Source organism: Castanea sativa, chromosome 1 (assembly GCF_040712315.1).
Source record: "Castanea sativa cultivar Marrone di Chiusa Pesio chromosome 1, ASM4071231v1".
NCBI classification, from domain to species: domain Eukaryota; kingdom Viridiplantae; phylum Streptophyta; class Magnoliopsida; order Fagales; family Fagaceae; genus Castanea; species Castanea sativa.
In genome coordinates, this window is record NC_134013.1 from 9,605,379 (window position 1) to 9,620,632 (window position 15,254).

Genomic DNA, 15,254 nt, shown 5'->3' on the forward strand with positions numbered 1-15,254 from the left:
GTATCTAGGTGCTTCACTCTGTATATATTTTTTTGGCTCATGTTGTTTGTGTTAGGTTATCCATGATAGGGGGAGATATTTTGTTTTGCTTATCTGTTTCTTGTTTCACATTGTGCTACATTGTTTATTGATTTATACATGAGGTTATTCATGATATATGTCTTGTAGTTTATGATTTTTGTGAAATCAAGTAGTTATGTTGTTTTACTTGTATTTTTCACATATGCGTTTATGTGTTTGTTAAGTGTTACAGGAACATACAGGTTGATTCAGTCGTACTGCTGTCTACACTTGCAACTGATGGATAGTAGTTAAGTTGAATTTGTTATATTGGGCTTTGTTTTTGTAATGGGCTCTTTATATGTAAACTTTGAGCATTTTGTTGTATTTGTGTTTTGTCACGGATTGCCAAAGGGGGAGTTTGTTAGGTTCTAAGACCTTTAGGTTTAAATGTATTAGAACACTAATTTGTAATGTTGGCAAACCATGATCAAAACGTTTAAGTCTTGCTTAGACTACTCAAAGTATGTGTTTTTTATGTAAAGTTGGAATCGAGTTGCTGCAAAATTTACTGTGCAATTCTGCCTGGCTCGATCAATCGAAAATTAGACTCGACCGATAGAAAGTCGTGCGGATTTTTTTTTCTGCAGAATTTTCCAACTTAGTCCAAGCGCGTTTTATGTGTAGGGTTTTATGTTTTGCCATAGGTATAAAAGAGAAAACCCTAGCCACGTTTTTAGAGGTTGTTGATGCCGTGTGTGTGAATCTTCTGTGAGATCTAGAGGTGTTTGTCTTCACACATACTTAGAGTTATCAATGATCAAGATTATTTCAAGAACTTGATGATCATTCAGTTGCTACATTAAGAGCTTAGAGATATACAAGTGGGAGTGCTTGTGCTTGTTGGGAATCCAAGAAGGAAGTAGTCCGTGGACTCGGAACTGTCACGTGGTCGTGGTAGTAAGTTTCCTACTCGAGGTAGCAATAGGATGTTAGTGATCTAAGTTGCTATTGTATAAATTTCACCTTGAGGATAGCTAGGTTAAATCCTCCCCAGGTTTTTTACCGGTTTGGTTTTCCTGGGTCATCATATCATTGTGTTCTTTATATTTCCGCTACTTTGCATGATATAATATATTTGTGTTAACCTAGATCTACTTAATTTACCTAAGTTAATCACTTGGCTAAATAACTAGGTTAATCTGATTGTTTTAAGGGGTTTAAAAACGTACACTTTTTATTTATCTCTAAACGGAGAGAAATCAATTTGTAATAAAGAGTTGGTAAATAATGAATATATATATATATATATATATATATATATATATATATATATAAAGATACATCTTTTAAAAATTTATTCCACTTTGTATATAAAGAATAATAAATAATTTTAAATAACTTGATACTTTATTCACCTTTATATTTATTAACTACCAAATTTTTATCATGGAATTGATCCTTTTTCACATGGAAATTGGTTTCTGTTGGCATATTTGGCAGTAGACCAACTAACTCTATGCCCAATTTTTTTTTAAGGCTATTTTTGTTTTAAGCTAACCCTTTTAGCAGTGTTTGGGTCATAACTTTGTAGGCAAATTTTTATGACAATCGTGACATGTTGTATTGGTATACCGTAACGAGAGGCAGCCTTTTGAAGTTGTCTGTTTAATTTAAAAATTGGTGCTTGTACTGAAAGCATCTGAGTTTTTCACCCTTTATTTTCTATTAATACCTAGGAATCAATGTTGCAAATTCGGGTTCGGGTGCAAGTGCGGGTGCGATGTGATGACTTGGCAATTTAAAAAAAAAAAGGGTATGGATGTGATGGGATACATTTATTAATAAATTATTATTTTTATTTTTATTTAAATTTTTTATATATTGCTAAGTATATTTTTTCATATAATAGTACACATATACCAATTTAAGAGCAATAGTAGAGACAAGACGAAGAGAACGTGTAAGAGAGAGTTTGAGATGAGTTTAGGGTTTTTTCTTTAAATTAGGATGTCAAAATAGTGTGTTTTGACAAAATTTTTACCTTTTTTTTTTAAACACTTATTTTGGCCCATATCGGATTGATTCGGAGCCTGTTTTGGCCCGTTTCAAACCAAATTGGACTAAATCAAAAACAGGGAAAAAAAATTTGGTTGCAGATGCGCGTTCAACTGTGTCTGAGGCCACACGTGCAACCGGTCCACGGCTGCACAACGCGTCTATGCTTTCCAGATTAATACTAAAATAATAATTAGACTATGTTTGGTAACCGTTTTTTTTTTCCTCTTAATTTTCTATTTTCTAGGACAAAAAACTTGTTTGGTAACTCAAAACAAAGGAAATTGAAAACAACTCTTTAGCTATTTTCAGTTTCTTGGTTTTAAACGCCATAGAACACAATACATGATGAAAAAAAAAAGCATTTTAGTGAAACAAAACAGTGAATTCGTTCTCTTTTTTTTTTTTTTTTTTCTTTCACACGCAACTAAATCATTTATTCTCTATTATGAGAGAAAATTGAAGAGAGGTCATCAACCTCCCTTTTTGTTTTGTTTTTGTCGTGTTTGTTCTAACAGCCCACTTACAGAACTCTATTAAATAAGATGCATTAAATGAACACTAAGATTCCTAAACAAAACAAAAAAAAATTACCAAATCAAATGGGAAAAAACTAAAATTAAAGAACGAATTTTGGTCACAAACTTGGTTATAGCTAATGGTTATAACTCTAGTTAATAGTTTTTTTATTAGATGTGAATTTTTACAAATTTACTATTGCATTACAAATTTTTTTAATATCATTTGTGCTTGCAAAATTTTTAGAAGATTAAAAATTAATAGTTATGTTATCAATCAAGTTTTTAAATTTCAAATTTTTGTAGTATAAAATTATGCATAAAAGATAAAATTGTGAATTGAATAGTAAATAACATCTAATTTACGTGAAATTTGCCATGTATATTAAATTTAACTCCAATTAGGGTCTTGGGAAATGAATGGAAACTTGGCTGATTTGAGTAACATTTAAATTTAACTTTATTCTATGCACAATTTTTTTTTTTTTTTTTTTTTATAAAAATTCGTCCTTTTTCCTCTTTATCAAAACTAGTTATATAAGATAAAATTTTTTTTTTTGGTCCAAATAAGATGTTTAAAAACCATCTGTAATGGTCAAATCATAATTTCTTCTCTTTTTAGATGAGTGAAATGAAAAATTATAATTTCTTTAGTTACCAAATAAGTTGATAAAAGATTATCCTAAACCATTAAATTGTGTGTGTGTCTATATATATAGCCCTCACGCTCTCCTGGCTTCACGGGCCTTACTGTTCGGATCTGGGACTTTTTACAATGGCGGTGGCGCCAACGACGGTGAGATCGACACAACAACGAAGTATCATAAGGTCAGGCAGACACGGACAGAAGATGAAAGACACAACAGCACTATCGGCCAAGGAAAGAATGGCTCTGATACCATAAAGGGGGAAGGACGACAACGCAGAAGGCGGAAGCACAACAGATAGCAGATATATGGATTAGTTCAAAGTAAATAATTGAAAGTATATATATATTTAGTGTTGTTTATCATATGGTATCAATTCAAATTTTGAGTATATTTGAACATAATAAATGTCAACTCCTTGGAAATTTCAATTCTTGCAACTTCATATTCTTAGAAATTCTCTGTTACACATTCACACTCAAACTCAAGAAGTGTTAGGGTGGACATTGAGAAGTGAGGACTTTAAATTTCTTCTAATAATGGGATAAATAGATTTTAATTGAATTTTTACTGTTATTCTTTGTTTCTATCTCAATTGTAGAGCTTATTTGCAATTGCAAGTACTGTGCATGAGTACGCACAACGCTTGAAAAAGAGGTTCAAATATATTTTAGAGAATGGATTTTTAGAGAATGGCATGCACATCATATTAGTACACTTGCAAAGCCCTATTATATACCTTTTGAGATTTGATCAAATAAACATTTCTTAACCATTTTCAGAATCAACAGTGCATGTTGATAAATTAAACATAAAAGGCTCTTTCACATTTAGAACTACCAGATCACTTATATGGTGAGGGTTTTCTTGGCCAAAGCTTGAAGAAGATAAAGGGCTTTGCGTTTAAAGCTATACTCCTCCGGCTGAAAATGTCGTGTCAGAGACTACTCATTCATCTAACGCTCCTGTCATTGACAACGTGTCAGAGTATTTTATCGGAGTGAAGGGCAGTATTGAATATCGAACACTTGATGAAGATGCTTCCAAATACGAAATTGTTCGCGGACCACTAACTGTAACTTCGACATGGAAACCAAAAGGGGTCCAAATTCTTGGACCCGAACTCCTGAAGTTGGGAAATTGGACCGAGAATGAAAGATTAAGAAACTTGTGTCATGAAATATTCGAAAATTAGTCAAATATTCAGGGGAACGTTTCTATTGGTGGTCTTGATCTTGAAGAAGAAGAACATGCAACTCCCACAAACCCTGAGAGTCAAAAGAAGCTAACTGGGGAGCAAAAAGATGCAGAACTCAATGGTATGCTTTCTTGTTCAATAAGAGTAAGGGAAGTGTAGTTAGCTTAAGCGATCGAGTAGCATGTAACTAGGTCGATCAGTCTCCTTTCAATCAAGCAAAATGGACTTTTTTGTTTTCTTGATATTTTTTCTCACTCTTTTAATAGATTTTAGTTTGATGTATGATACTGAGGGTTACAGATTGGCCATTTAGTTTAGCTGGAGAAAATGGTGTTTTTTTTTTTTTTTTTTTTCTAGTCAGAAATGGATTCTTCTGATATATGATGAAAATTTGAAGATTGTTAACGTAGAAAATTAATGTATTGAATTTCATTTAGACAGAAATATTATGCTGATTGTTATTGTTATTGTTAGGTTGTTGTTGTTGTTCTTCTTTTAATGAATGCTTTTATTTATTTAACCAATTTAATTTTAAAATAACGACTTCCCTGTGAGAGCTGCATGTTCTTCTTCTAGATCAAGACCAGCCAACTCTTTGCCCAATTTTTTGTTAAAACGCTAATTTTGTTTTAAGTTGATCATTTTTGCAGTGTTTGGGACATAACTTCGTAGACAATTTTGTTATTCCACAACTGGAGACGTGATTGGTGTAACAAAGTGTTTTTTTTATGTTTTTTTTTTTTATGATTCAATAATACAATTATAGGAGATATGGTGATGCAAAATATATATATGTTAAGAGATGAAGATTTTTAATTCTAGAAATCCTTGTCAGAAACACCGTAAAATACCAATTGTGATAAAAGACTCATGGCAATAGTGAACTAGAGTTAACAAACATAAAAGGTGTAACGTAAATTTAATTTATATTCTTCCAAATTTCCAAAGTCTTTCTTAAAAACAAATTGAACTAATATTTTTTTGATAATTTGATAGTTATAATAATGGAAGGGGGAATTGAAACTTGGATATTTTCATTGGAAACACAAGAAAGTGCTGGTTGAGTTACAAATCCCTTAGCAAAATTGAGTTGATATTGAATTTTGGAAGGCAACCCTGTCAAGCATTTAATTCCCTCCGAATTTGTTTTAGAGTTGAATTTCTTGCTGATTTTTTTGGTCTGGGTCTGTGCTGAATCACGCCCATGTCAGGGTTCATTAAAATCATGAATCCTGACGCTTCACAATGTAAAGAAAGCTAAAGATTTGATCTCCATCACAAACAAGATAAAGGAAATGACTTCATTCAAATAACTTTTATGTATATTCTGCTACAATATAGTTACTTAATTTAAAGCCACAAACCAGTTCTTTTTCCTCAACATAAGGTTACCAAAACTCAGGATTTGATCCATCAAAGTGATTGCTTGACGCATATGTTCATACACACGCACACCAGAAACATAACTTGAACATATGCGAGAAGAGCTCAAAAGGTGATGATAGCTATTTTTAATTACAACTTCTTTATTTATGTAAACATCACTCTGGATGACAAACTATTGTGTGAATATACAAGCATACAAATCAAGAAGTGCCAACATACCGCCACACTGCACGAATCTCTTATTCACCAGCAAAGAAATTTCTTTTTCTGCATGACAAACACGAACACAATCATCAGTTAGCACAAGACTACAAGCCATGGGCGGAGCTGTTATTGGACTAGGGGGGGCAATGGCCCCCCCTAATTTTTTTTATAAAAATATTATTATATTAATAGGTACTAAGTTTAACAATTTTGTTCAATAAAATTACACTTTGCCCCCCTTAATAATGCCATTAATTCTTTTGAGAGTAATCTTACAACCAAAAACATTTTTACAATGTTTATACAAACTATTAAGGTAGCAAATTCTTATTAGTTTGTACACTTGCATAACTTTTTATATATCAATAACCACTTATCACATTAGCAATTTGTAAAAATTTTGTAGTTTTAGCATTTTTCACCTTTTAAAGGACATAAAAAATTAATAGATTAAATCTAAAAAAAAATATAAAAACTCAAAAAAATTAGCTCAACAACAAAAATTACCAATATAATAAAACTAAAAAAATTAAGTCCAATCAATATATTTTACCCAGAACAAACTACTTGGCCATTTAAAAAATTTTTAACAAAAATCCTTAGTAGTAAAAAAATAGACTCAAGGGTCGGAGCCACCGCACACAGCTAGCAACAAAGTCGCCCCCCCTAACTCCAAGTCCTGGCTCCGTCCCTGCTACAAGCAGTGTGAAGAAAGATTTCTAGTGTAGATAGAAACAAAATCTTAAAACTTACCCCTAACTTGGCTTCTTCCTGTCTGTCTATGTATGCTAGAAGTTCTTCCTGCCTCATTAAAGCTTCGTGCAAAGCCTGCTCAGGAAGAAGCATATAAGATCACTAACTAATAGGCAGTAACTGAAATTGTACAAAATGAGAACAAAGATGAACCACGCATATTAAACTTGTACTCATTGCTAATATAGGCCGATGCCAAATATTTGAAACATGAGACCAAGTAAAAAATTGGCTAGCAGATCCAAGGATGTTGTGTAAATGTCAGCAGATAGCCAGTTCTAAAGCTTTAACTGTTTAACTCAAGTAGCAATCTGCTACATGTAATTACTTGTCAGCATAGACAATTGTTACAGAAATAAACACTTCAATCTAAACTAGTCTAATTCAGTTTCATATTCAGATATCTATTGCCCTAGAGATTGGAAATACAGACTCAGAGCAGTGGCAAGTATTGTGAGCTATGGAGCACAGTGTAAGACTTTCAAAGTAAAGAACGTGAACAAACAAATCATACTATTTATTCACATACAAGCCAGTATTTAGACTCACAAGTAACAGAAGTTATAGCTCCACATCAAGTCATCATATTATGATTTTAATACGCCGCTAGTTCTTTAAAAAAAAATATACATGTATACCACAAATCACCATATCACAATACTACCGTCACTAGGTTGGCTTGAAATTATCAAACAAGGTAGTCACCTTTTTTGTTGCAATTAGCTCTGCTTCCAATGCATCCACACGACAAACAGCGGCATTCAACAACTCTGCTTTCTCATAAGGCATCTCAAATGGCTTTGCCTGTAGCATGTCTACTTTCTCCTCAAGCTCACCCAACTTTTTCAAAGCAGATGAGAGGAGGTCTACCTCTGTAAACCCTGGAGCAGGTGAAGGGGGGCGGTAATCCTCCTTGGGATTTGATTGAACAGTCAGATCAGGAATGTTGCAGGAATTATCAGGCACAGTGTCAGGAAGTTTCCTAGTCACCTGAAATGCCTTTGAATGTACTAGAGTAAAGAGGGTAACAAAGAAGGCCACCAGTGCAGCCCAGAAGCGAGTGAAAATTCCTTCTGGGCTCTTTTCCATACTTGGCAGAGAGAGTGTCCCTGCAATTGTATTCAATAGGTGATGACAGGAATTCCTTGTTTCTCTCCAAGATTATTCAGTAGCATGAAATATATAACGTAGATTAGAAAATATAATGATAGCATGTGAACAGTGCCAAAAGCCAATAATTTTCTTCTTTTATTGGGAGGAAGGGGTGGGGAGGGGAGAAGAAACTAAAATTATGATGATCAAATATGTTTTTATTTTTTTTGCATTCATGTATAACTATTTATGATACCACAAAATTATAACAAACATAATCAAACATACAAATTCAAACCAAAGTTTGATACAAAATAAAATAGAAAAAAAAAGGGGAAAAAGTACTTTTGATAATTTAGCAAAGAGCTTGAATTGAAGCACTTGTATGATGTATCTCATCACATAAGTCTTAAAGTAGAGACGAGCAATACAACCAATGCTTAAATACTTTGTTCTTTTCCACCTAAATAATAAATTGGACATAGTAATTATATCAATGATGAATCAATATGGTAATAGGTATAATAGCTTCATGATGATAGGATGGTGTCTTTAGCAGAATGAAAGTGATTGATTTTGGACCCCATAAAAATAGTTGTACTCTTTAAAAAGAAATAGGGTAAATTATACCAATTTCCCTTGAGGTTTCATGAAATGACACTCCACAAAAGTTTCGAGAAATGACACTCCCACCCTTATGGTTTTATAAATTCAACGGATAAGTCTATCACCTCTCACATTGACACTCCCAAATAGAATATTCAGTTAGAAAAGTAACAATGTGAGAAGGGATGGACTTGTCTATTGTATTTTGTTAAATCTCAAGGGGAGAATGTCATTTCTTGAAATGTTTGGGAGGAGGAAGATGGGGGTGGGGGGGGGGGGGGGGGAGGGAAGAGGAGGGGGGAGAAGGAGTGTCATTTTGTGAAACCTCAAGGGAGGTTGGTGTAATTTTTTATAGGTAATTTGTAAAATATTTTTAATTCGGATAGGATCCTACACAAGTACACTCTTTGAAAGCCTCTTACCACACTAAACTGTATATACTTATTTTCCAAACCTTTCCGCGAGCCATTCCACCCACCCCCCCCCCCCCCAATGCTGCATATGAAGACCAGGCTATACAAAAAAAGGTTCAAGAAGGAGCAATTAGATTCTGACCTCTGGAAGCATATGGCTCTCCACGCAAGACTCGTTGCTCACATCCCACATCCACAGCCTTGTCAATCATGGGAACGTATTCATCATACTCCAAGAAGCCACCAGCAATACTCCCCTTACCAGCGACCCTAGCCTAAATAAACATCAAAGCATATCAACTCTGAAGTTTGATGACCTCGTAATAACGTTTAAAGGAATTTCCCGCATAAAGATGCCAATGAAATAAGCGTTGATTTTGTAATTTTACTTTAGCAATTCATTTATTTTCCCCTTTTGTTTGAGTGTTAGGACTGAAACACCCAAAGCTATACTCATGTATCATGCTATCATAGATCTCTGGTTTTTATTTTTATTTATTTTTAAATCAGTATAGACTCAGAAATTTTGAGTTAGCCAGTATCTACTATTAATTCAATGCAATTAACAAAGCATGCATGAGACTCAGATTTTTGAGTTGGCCAGTATCGACTATTAATTCAATGCAATTAACAAAGCATACATGAGTACTAATAGCTTTTAGAATGTCAATGCTTATAAAAGTGTGTGTCAAGTATTAGTCTTAGTCATCACAACACATCATAACCCGGTTAGATTAGGAAATAAATAATAATCAGTCATACAATGAGTAACTTTGCCAATACAGATTTCTCCAATTTATTTGAAAGTATTCCTTACTGTTACCCACAGATATATTAGTGTGTGTAAATAAATAAGTTCTTTTAATTTAAAATATATACACAAGTCCCTCTAATTTAAAATTTATATATATATATATATATATATCTATATGAATGAAAGCACCATTTGTTATCCAATGTACAATCAAATAAAAAAACTCAACAATAAATGATTAACATGCTACCTAAGAATCCAACTGGCAAAACAATAGGATGATATGTATGCTTTTTAAAACGGTATTATTTACAAAGGCAAAGACATATAAAAAAGTCTTTTCTGTGATCTATCTATGACCATGTTAATATCTGCAAAGAAGCATATTAATCTGTGTGTCCAAAAGGATGCAAGAACGGTCTACATAGGAAATTCCTTGTTGTATTGATGGTAAGGCTCTTCTCACCTAAGGTGAATGATAACCAAGTTTACAATCTGAGGCAAACTTGCTAGAAGCCTTTTTTATTGGGAACATCTAACATATTTAAGAAAACTTGCAAGTAAAGCTGGATTTGCTAATCAGGATGTGTCTCAGACTAATCATTCTTAAATAAAACATGATTATCAATTACAAAAACTTACTTCTTCACGGACAGGAGTCAACCTTGGTTGTAAATTACTCCTATTTGCTTTGGGAGAAGTAATTTCTTCCACTTCAGATCCTGAATCTGCAGTAGACGTGTCACTATATCTTATCTGAATCAACAACATGATAAAAACAACATTAGAGATTTGAATTCTGATTGTAATCATAAAGCTCAGCTTCCACAGTGCAGACCATACCATTGGATAATGTGGCTTGTCACTAGCAATTACCCCTCCCTCATTGGTTGAAACTGTTATTTGTCTAGAACAGTTGGCTTCACCATTAAGAACCATCTACACACATACAATCATTTTGTTTGAGCCATATGTGAAGTACAGTTGCCAAGGAGATAAATAAGAAAAGTAGTGAAACAAAAGCTAAATAACAGAACACATAAACAATATCAAGGTAAGCACTAGACCTTTAATATGTCTGGATCTTGCCATGGCCCTTTATCTGACCTCATGCAACCTCCCTGATCAGCACAGGTACAGCTACCACCCAGAAAATCTGGCAATTCACTGTACAAGACCCATTATATATAAACTTTTAGTCATGGTGACAAAAATGTGTAATATAAATTATAAAATAAAAAAGAACCAGCATATCCACAACCTCAAAGCCAAATCCAATTACCTTGAATCAATTATTTCAAGTAATTTGCTCTGGTACTTGTTCCCAAGAACCTGAGAGAAAATTCTAATCTTGGTTAATCCTGTAGGTAATTTCTGACCACTTTAAAAAGTAAATGTTTCATTGGATATAAAAAGGCAAAAATTTAACACATCCTTGAACATACATGAATCTTTGTAGTTGTTCTGGGATCAAGAAAAGTTTTCACCGTATTCCATAGAAGCTTAAAACCAGGGCCAGCATTAATTATAAACATCCGGTAAAGTGTCTGCAGAGATGTGGTTTACATGTTAGAACAAAAGGCATGAATGTATATTACTACAGATCTCCTTAATATCAGAAGCTAATTTAAGGGTAGTAAAAACCAATACGACATACTTCAGGATAGTTGTCATTATCAATCTTCTGCAGCCGCATGATGAGTTCTCGAGCAGTCTTGGTTAGGTTTTTAAAACCCTGAAATGTAATAAGTCATACAAATAAGACAGGAATGTCACCATGCAAAACCAAATATGGTGCCAAGAAAACTATAGATACTAAAATAAAATAACAAACATACAACGCCTTGAACATCTAATATTGTTGTACTTGAATCAATGTGTCTCTTTGCAGCTATCGAGCAAGCTGGAAACTTGATTATAAAACTTCGTTCAAAACCCTGCACATGGTATTTCAAATACCGTTCCAAAGTAGTCACTTGCATAAGCTTGTTAGGATCAATTTTTCCCAATCTCTCAATGTATAAGGGTCTTCCCTCCTTATCTACACCGTGATAACCCTGAGGGTAGTGTTGTAAAACTTCATTTAACTCAGTAAACTCAAAATCCTGAAGGAAAAAAAGCAAAAAAAAAAAAACATCATGTCAAAGCAGAAATATTTCAGCATTTACTGCAAAACCCAAAGAGAGGGTCACAACCCACAAACATTGCCTCAAAATGTAGGAACAGCATTTACCTCCAAAATTGTGTCCGTACCAAAGCCTTTCCTCCATTGAATCATGTTAGCCCACATTTGCTTTGCTTTCTCATTGTCAAACTTCCTTGCTTTCAAGAATCTGAAACCATATAGCCCAACAATGAAAACTGTACAGATGTATGGTATAAGCTGAACCTGCTATATCTTGTCTTTCATGAGGACAAATATATATATATAAATTAGTTAAAAGAACAAACACCAATATGAACAAGACTATCATCAATTAAAAAAAAAAAAAAAGAACTTGATATGATATACAGAGTATATAGAAATTCAAAGAAAAAGACAGGCCATGATCAAACACCAATGCCTAGTAGTTCAGGTTACATATTGAGTTACATGTGACTGCATGCAGAGAAAATTATTGAAAGTCTTTAAATATATAATATAGTAATTTGAAGATAAAAGGACAAGACATGATTAAACACCAATTTATACTTTGACTAGAAGGCAGAGAACTGATGAAGGCCACAGCAAGATAATGTCATTCCCAACAAATACAGCCTAATTGAGAAAGCTAGAGGAAAGCACTAACCACAACTGCACAATTCTTCAGAAGAACTAGTCAAGTTGCAATTAGAGTTCCTCATAATCATTTATATAGCCTAGTTTGACCTAGTACACGCTTGATGTGGAACGTAGTACACACCCACACAACCCACATTCTATTCAATCTAGACAATCTGGGGCATCACAAAAGGCCAACATTATGTTGTGCAACAAATCAAGTGGCAGGATTCTATAAATGGCCTATCAACAAACTTAAACAAGGGGATATTCTAATGGTGAACCCAGCAAGTCCCATAATGCAGTCCTTACTAAAACTCGAAGCAGAAACAAGTACAGAAACAGAATTTATATAAAAAGAGAGAGAGATCACCTCAACAACATGTGGTAATCATCGTGTCTCGGAGGAAGCAATTCCTCCGAGATAAGTGCCTGTCGAAATGCATCTACAGCCTGCAGCTCCCCAGCGTCCCGAACATCCTCAATCGACACAGAATTAATCAGGCTGGCACTCTTCTTCCGGCTCCTCTTCTTCTTAAGAGAGTGTCTGAATTTGCTGGATGCATTGATTGCTTTCTTCTTTAGACTCGCAATTCTAGTCCTCTTGTCATCCTCCGAGTTTTCAAAATCGGATTTCCGTTCTTTTCTTTCGTCATGGCCCCCAGAAAGCCCCTCAAAGCCTAAACAAACATTTAAAAAATAAAAAATTCTTTAATCAATCCCTAAAATAGGCTGACTAATATGAAATTCATTGCAAAATCCTAATTGTTGTAGGTTTTGAATTCATTTTTTGATAAGTAAACTAAAGATTCTTGTTATCAATAAGACAGTTGAAAATTGATATGTCACCAAGATATGGTCAAGAAAAAAGGCTAGACAGAGTTCTAATTGAAATCAAATTTAAAACGATTCGAGCATCTATATTGACTATTCTGAGCCACAAAAAATAAAAAACTAGTTAATTAAAGAATATTCAACAACAAAAAAAATTTGTGAATTGAAAATCCAAGAATCAACAAAAACTAGTTAATTACAAATAATCAAAGAGAATTCAAGAAGCAAATGAACAAATCCGAATAAAAATAGACAAAAAATCAAAACAAGAATTTTTGAGGAAAAGAGATATAAACATGAATATGAATACTCACAAGGCCTTGCGAAGCGATCTAGTGGACCCGACATGTTGAATTCACAACGTTTATCGGATCAAAAAAAAAATTAAAAAAAGAAAAAAAGAAATCGAAGTCAAAATCCAGAGAGCATGTTTGTTTTGATGAAAATTGAATCGGTTGCTGGTCGGAGCAAAAGAATACGACGACGTGTTTAGTAAGGTTTCTTGTGTGTTGGGGGAAAATTCTTGTGCGTGTAGTTGAATTCGAAGTTCGAACTAATGACAAGGAAACATAGACAAGAGAGAGAGAGATTCTAATATTAACGAAATGGAATTTGTAAGTAAATACTAGGACGAAGAAAACGAGACGTTGACACACGGTTAAGGTTGAACTACTACGAAGAGAGTAGAAGAAGTAAAAGTAATACGCTATATACGCGCCGGTTTTAACTGAAGCGGGATTTTATAGTTTGGTTTGGGAGAGGTGCCACGTGGCAAAATTGCGCGTAGCGTGATTGCTTAAGTAAGCTTGGCGGGAATTTGTCGTCGGTGGTTAGTAAAAAAAGAAAAGATCGTTGCTCTCTTTTTTACTTTTTCTTTTTCTTTTCTTTTTTTTTTAAATTAAAAAAAAAAAGAGATGCTCTTTTGACTTGTGTATTAATTATTATGTTATTGCACGGTGGCATTATTAGGTTTATCCTTTTTGGCAATGTTGCAAGAAAGAATGATACCATTTTTTAAAATATGTTTTTATTTTTTATAAATAATTCATGGGATTTTTTTTTTATAAATTTTTTATGAATCAAGACTTTATTAAACAACAATTACACAATAAAAAATGCTTTCTTCATGATAACATCATTGAAACAAGAAGGATAACTACCTAACACAAAAGAACCAAAAATTTTACAATTAAGAGACTATTTAGCTAAGGTGTGCGCAACAAAATTAGCAAGCCTAGGAATTCAAGAAACTTAAAAATTATAATAAGAAGCTAACAAATTTTGAATATCAAAACAAAAGGATCTCTACACAATAAAAATTATTGCACAATAAAGATCACCACATGTTCTATCTTATTAAAAATTAGAAAAAAATGATCATAATTAGTATTAAATTTAGTCAAAAATTTTAATATGTGACTAATTACATTTACTTTAAAATAATAATTTGACTAATTATTTATATTTTTATGATAAAAATTATGTTTAATTTTAAATGTATCTATACATGTATACATAGATTTAAAATTAAACATAATTACATGCATATGTACATATGCATGTGTTACATTTAAAATTTTAAAAAAAATGTAACACATGCATATGTACATATGCATGTGTTACATTTATTTTTAATAATATGAATAATTATTTATATTTTTATAATAAAAATTATGTTTTTAATTTTAAATACATTCATATGTTTTTGTATGGGTTACATGCTAGTTTGATATAAAATTCAAGAAAACATTTGACGTTTTGATAATGATGACATTAAAGAATGAGTAATTTTTTGAATAAAAAAATAAAATTTCGAGGATAAAAATAAAAAAAGTAGAGCCGCTTCCATTCTCAGATTAAATGCATTTTGCTCGTCAGCCAAAATGTACTCATTAATTTTTCTTAAATGAATTAAAACGGCCAATTGAATATTCAGAATGTGGCATGCCTAATTTATGGATTATAATTATATCACCAGTTGACCATTTAATGACAAGTAAAGTGTCAGATATGAGATATCTATTGCACAC

General features: G+C 32.9%; 1 protein-coding gene across 1 annotated transcript; it reads right to left on the bottom strand.

Annotated features, from left to right (window-relative positions):
• Positions 1-5,708: 5,708 nt before the first annotated feature.
• Positions 5,709-13,938, bottom strand: LOC142613661 (phosphatidylinositol/phosphatidylcholine transfer protein SFH8-like). The gene is made up of 14 exons (XM_075786112.1): positions 13,539-13,938; positions 12,764-13,070; positions 11,863-11,962; positions 11,468-11,734; positions 11,287-11,364; positions 11,075-11,176; positions 10,912-10,961; positions 10,697-10,796; positions 10,473-10,568; positions 10,272-10,385; positions 9,018-9,150; positions 7,470-7,873; positions 6,765-6,839; positions 5,709-6,074 (listed from the first exon to the last, which is right to left on the bottom strand). The coding sequence occupies exons 1-14, from the start codon at positions 13,570-13,572 to the stop codon at positions 6,051-6,053; spliced, it is 1,884 nt and encodes a 627-aa protein (XP_075642227.1). The 5' UTR covers positions 13,573-13,938; the 3' UTR covers positions 5,709-6,050.
• Positions 13,939-15,254: the final 1,316 nt, after the last annotated feature.

Excerpts from the sequence above, each read along its gene's own strand:
- LOC142613661 (XM_075786112.1), bottom strand. The coding sequence starts at position 13,572 with ATGTCGGGTCCACTAGATCGCTTCGCAAGGCCTT. Across the intron at positions 11,735-11,862 it reads GTACGGACACAATTTTGGAG|GATTTTGAGTTTACTGAGTT; the intron begins GTAAATGCTGTT and ends TTTTTCCTTCAG. Across the intron at positions 11,177-11,286 it reads ATAATGACAACTATCCTGAA|ACACTTTACCGGATGTTTAT; the intron begins GTATGTCGTATT and ends ACATCTCTGCAG.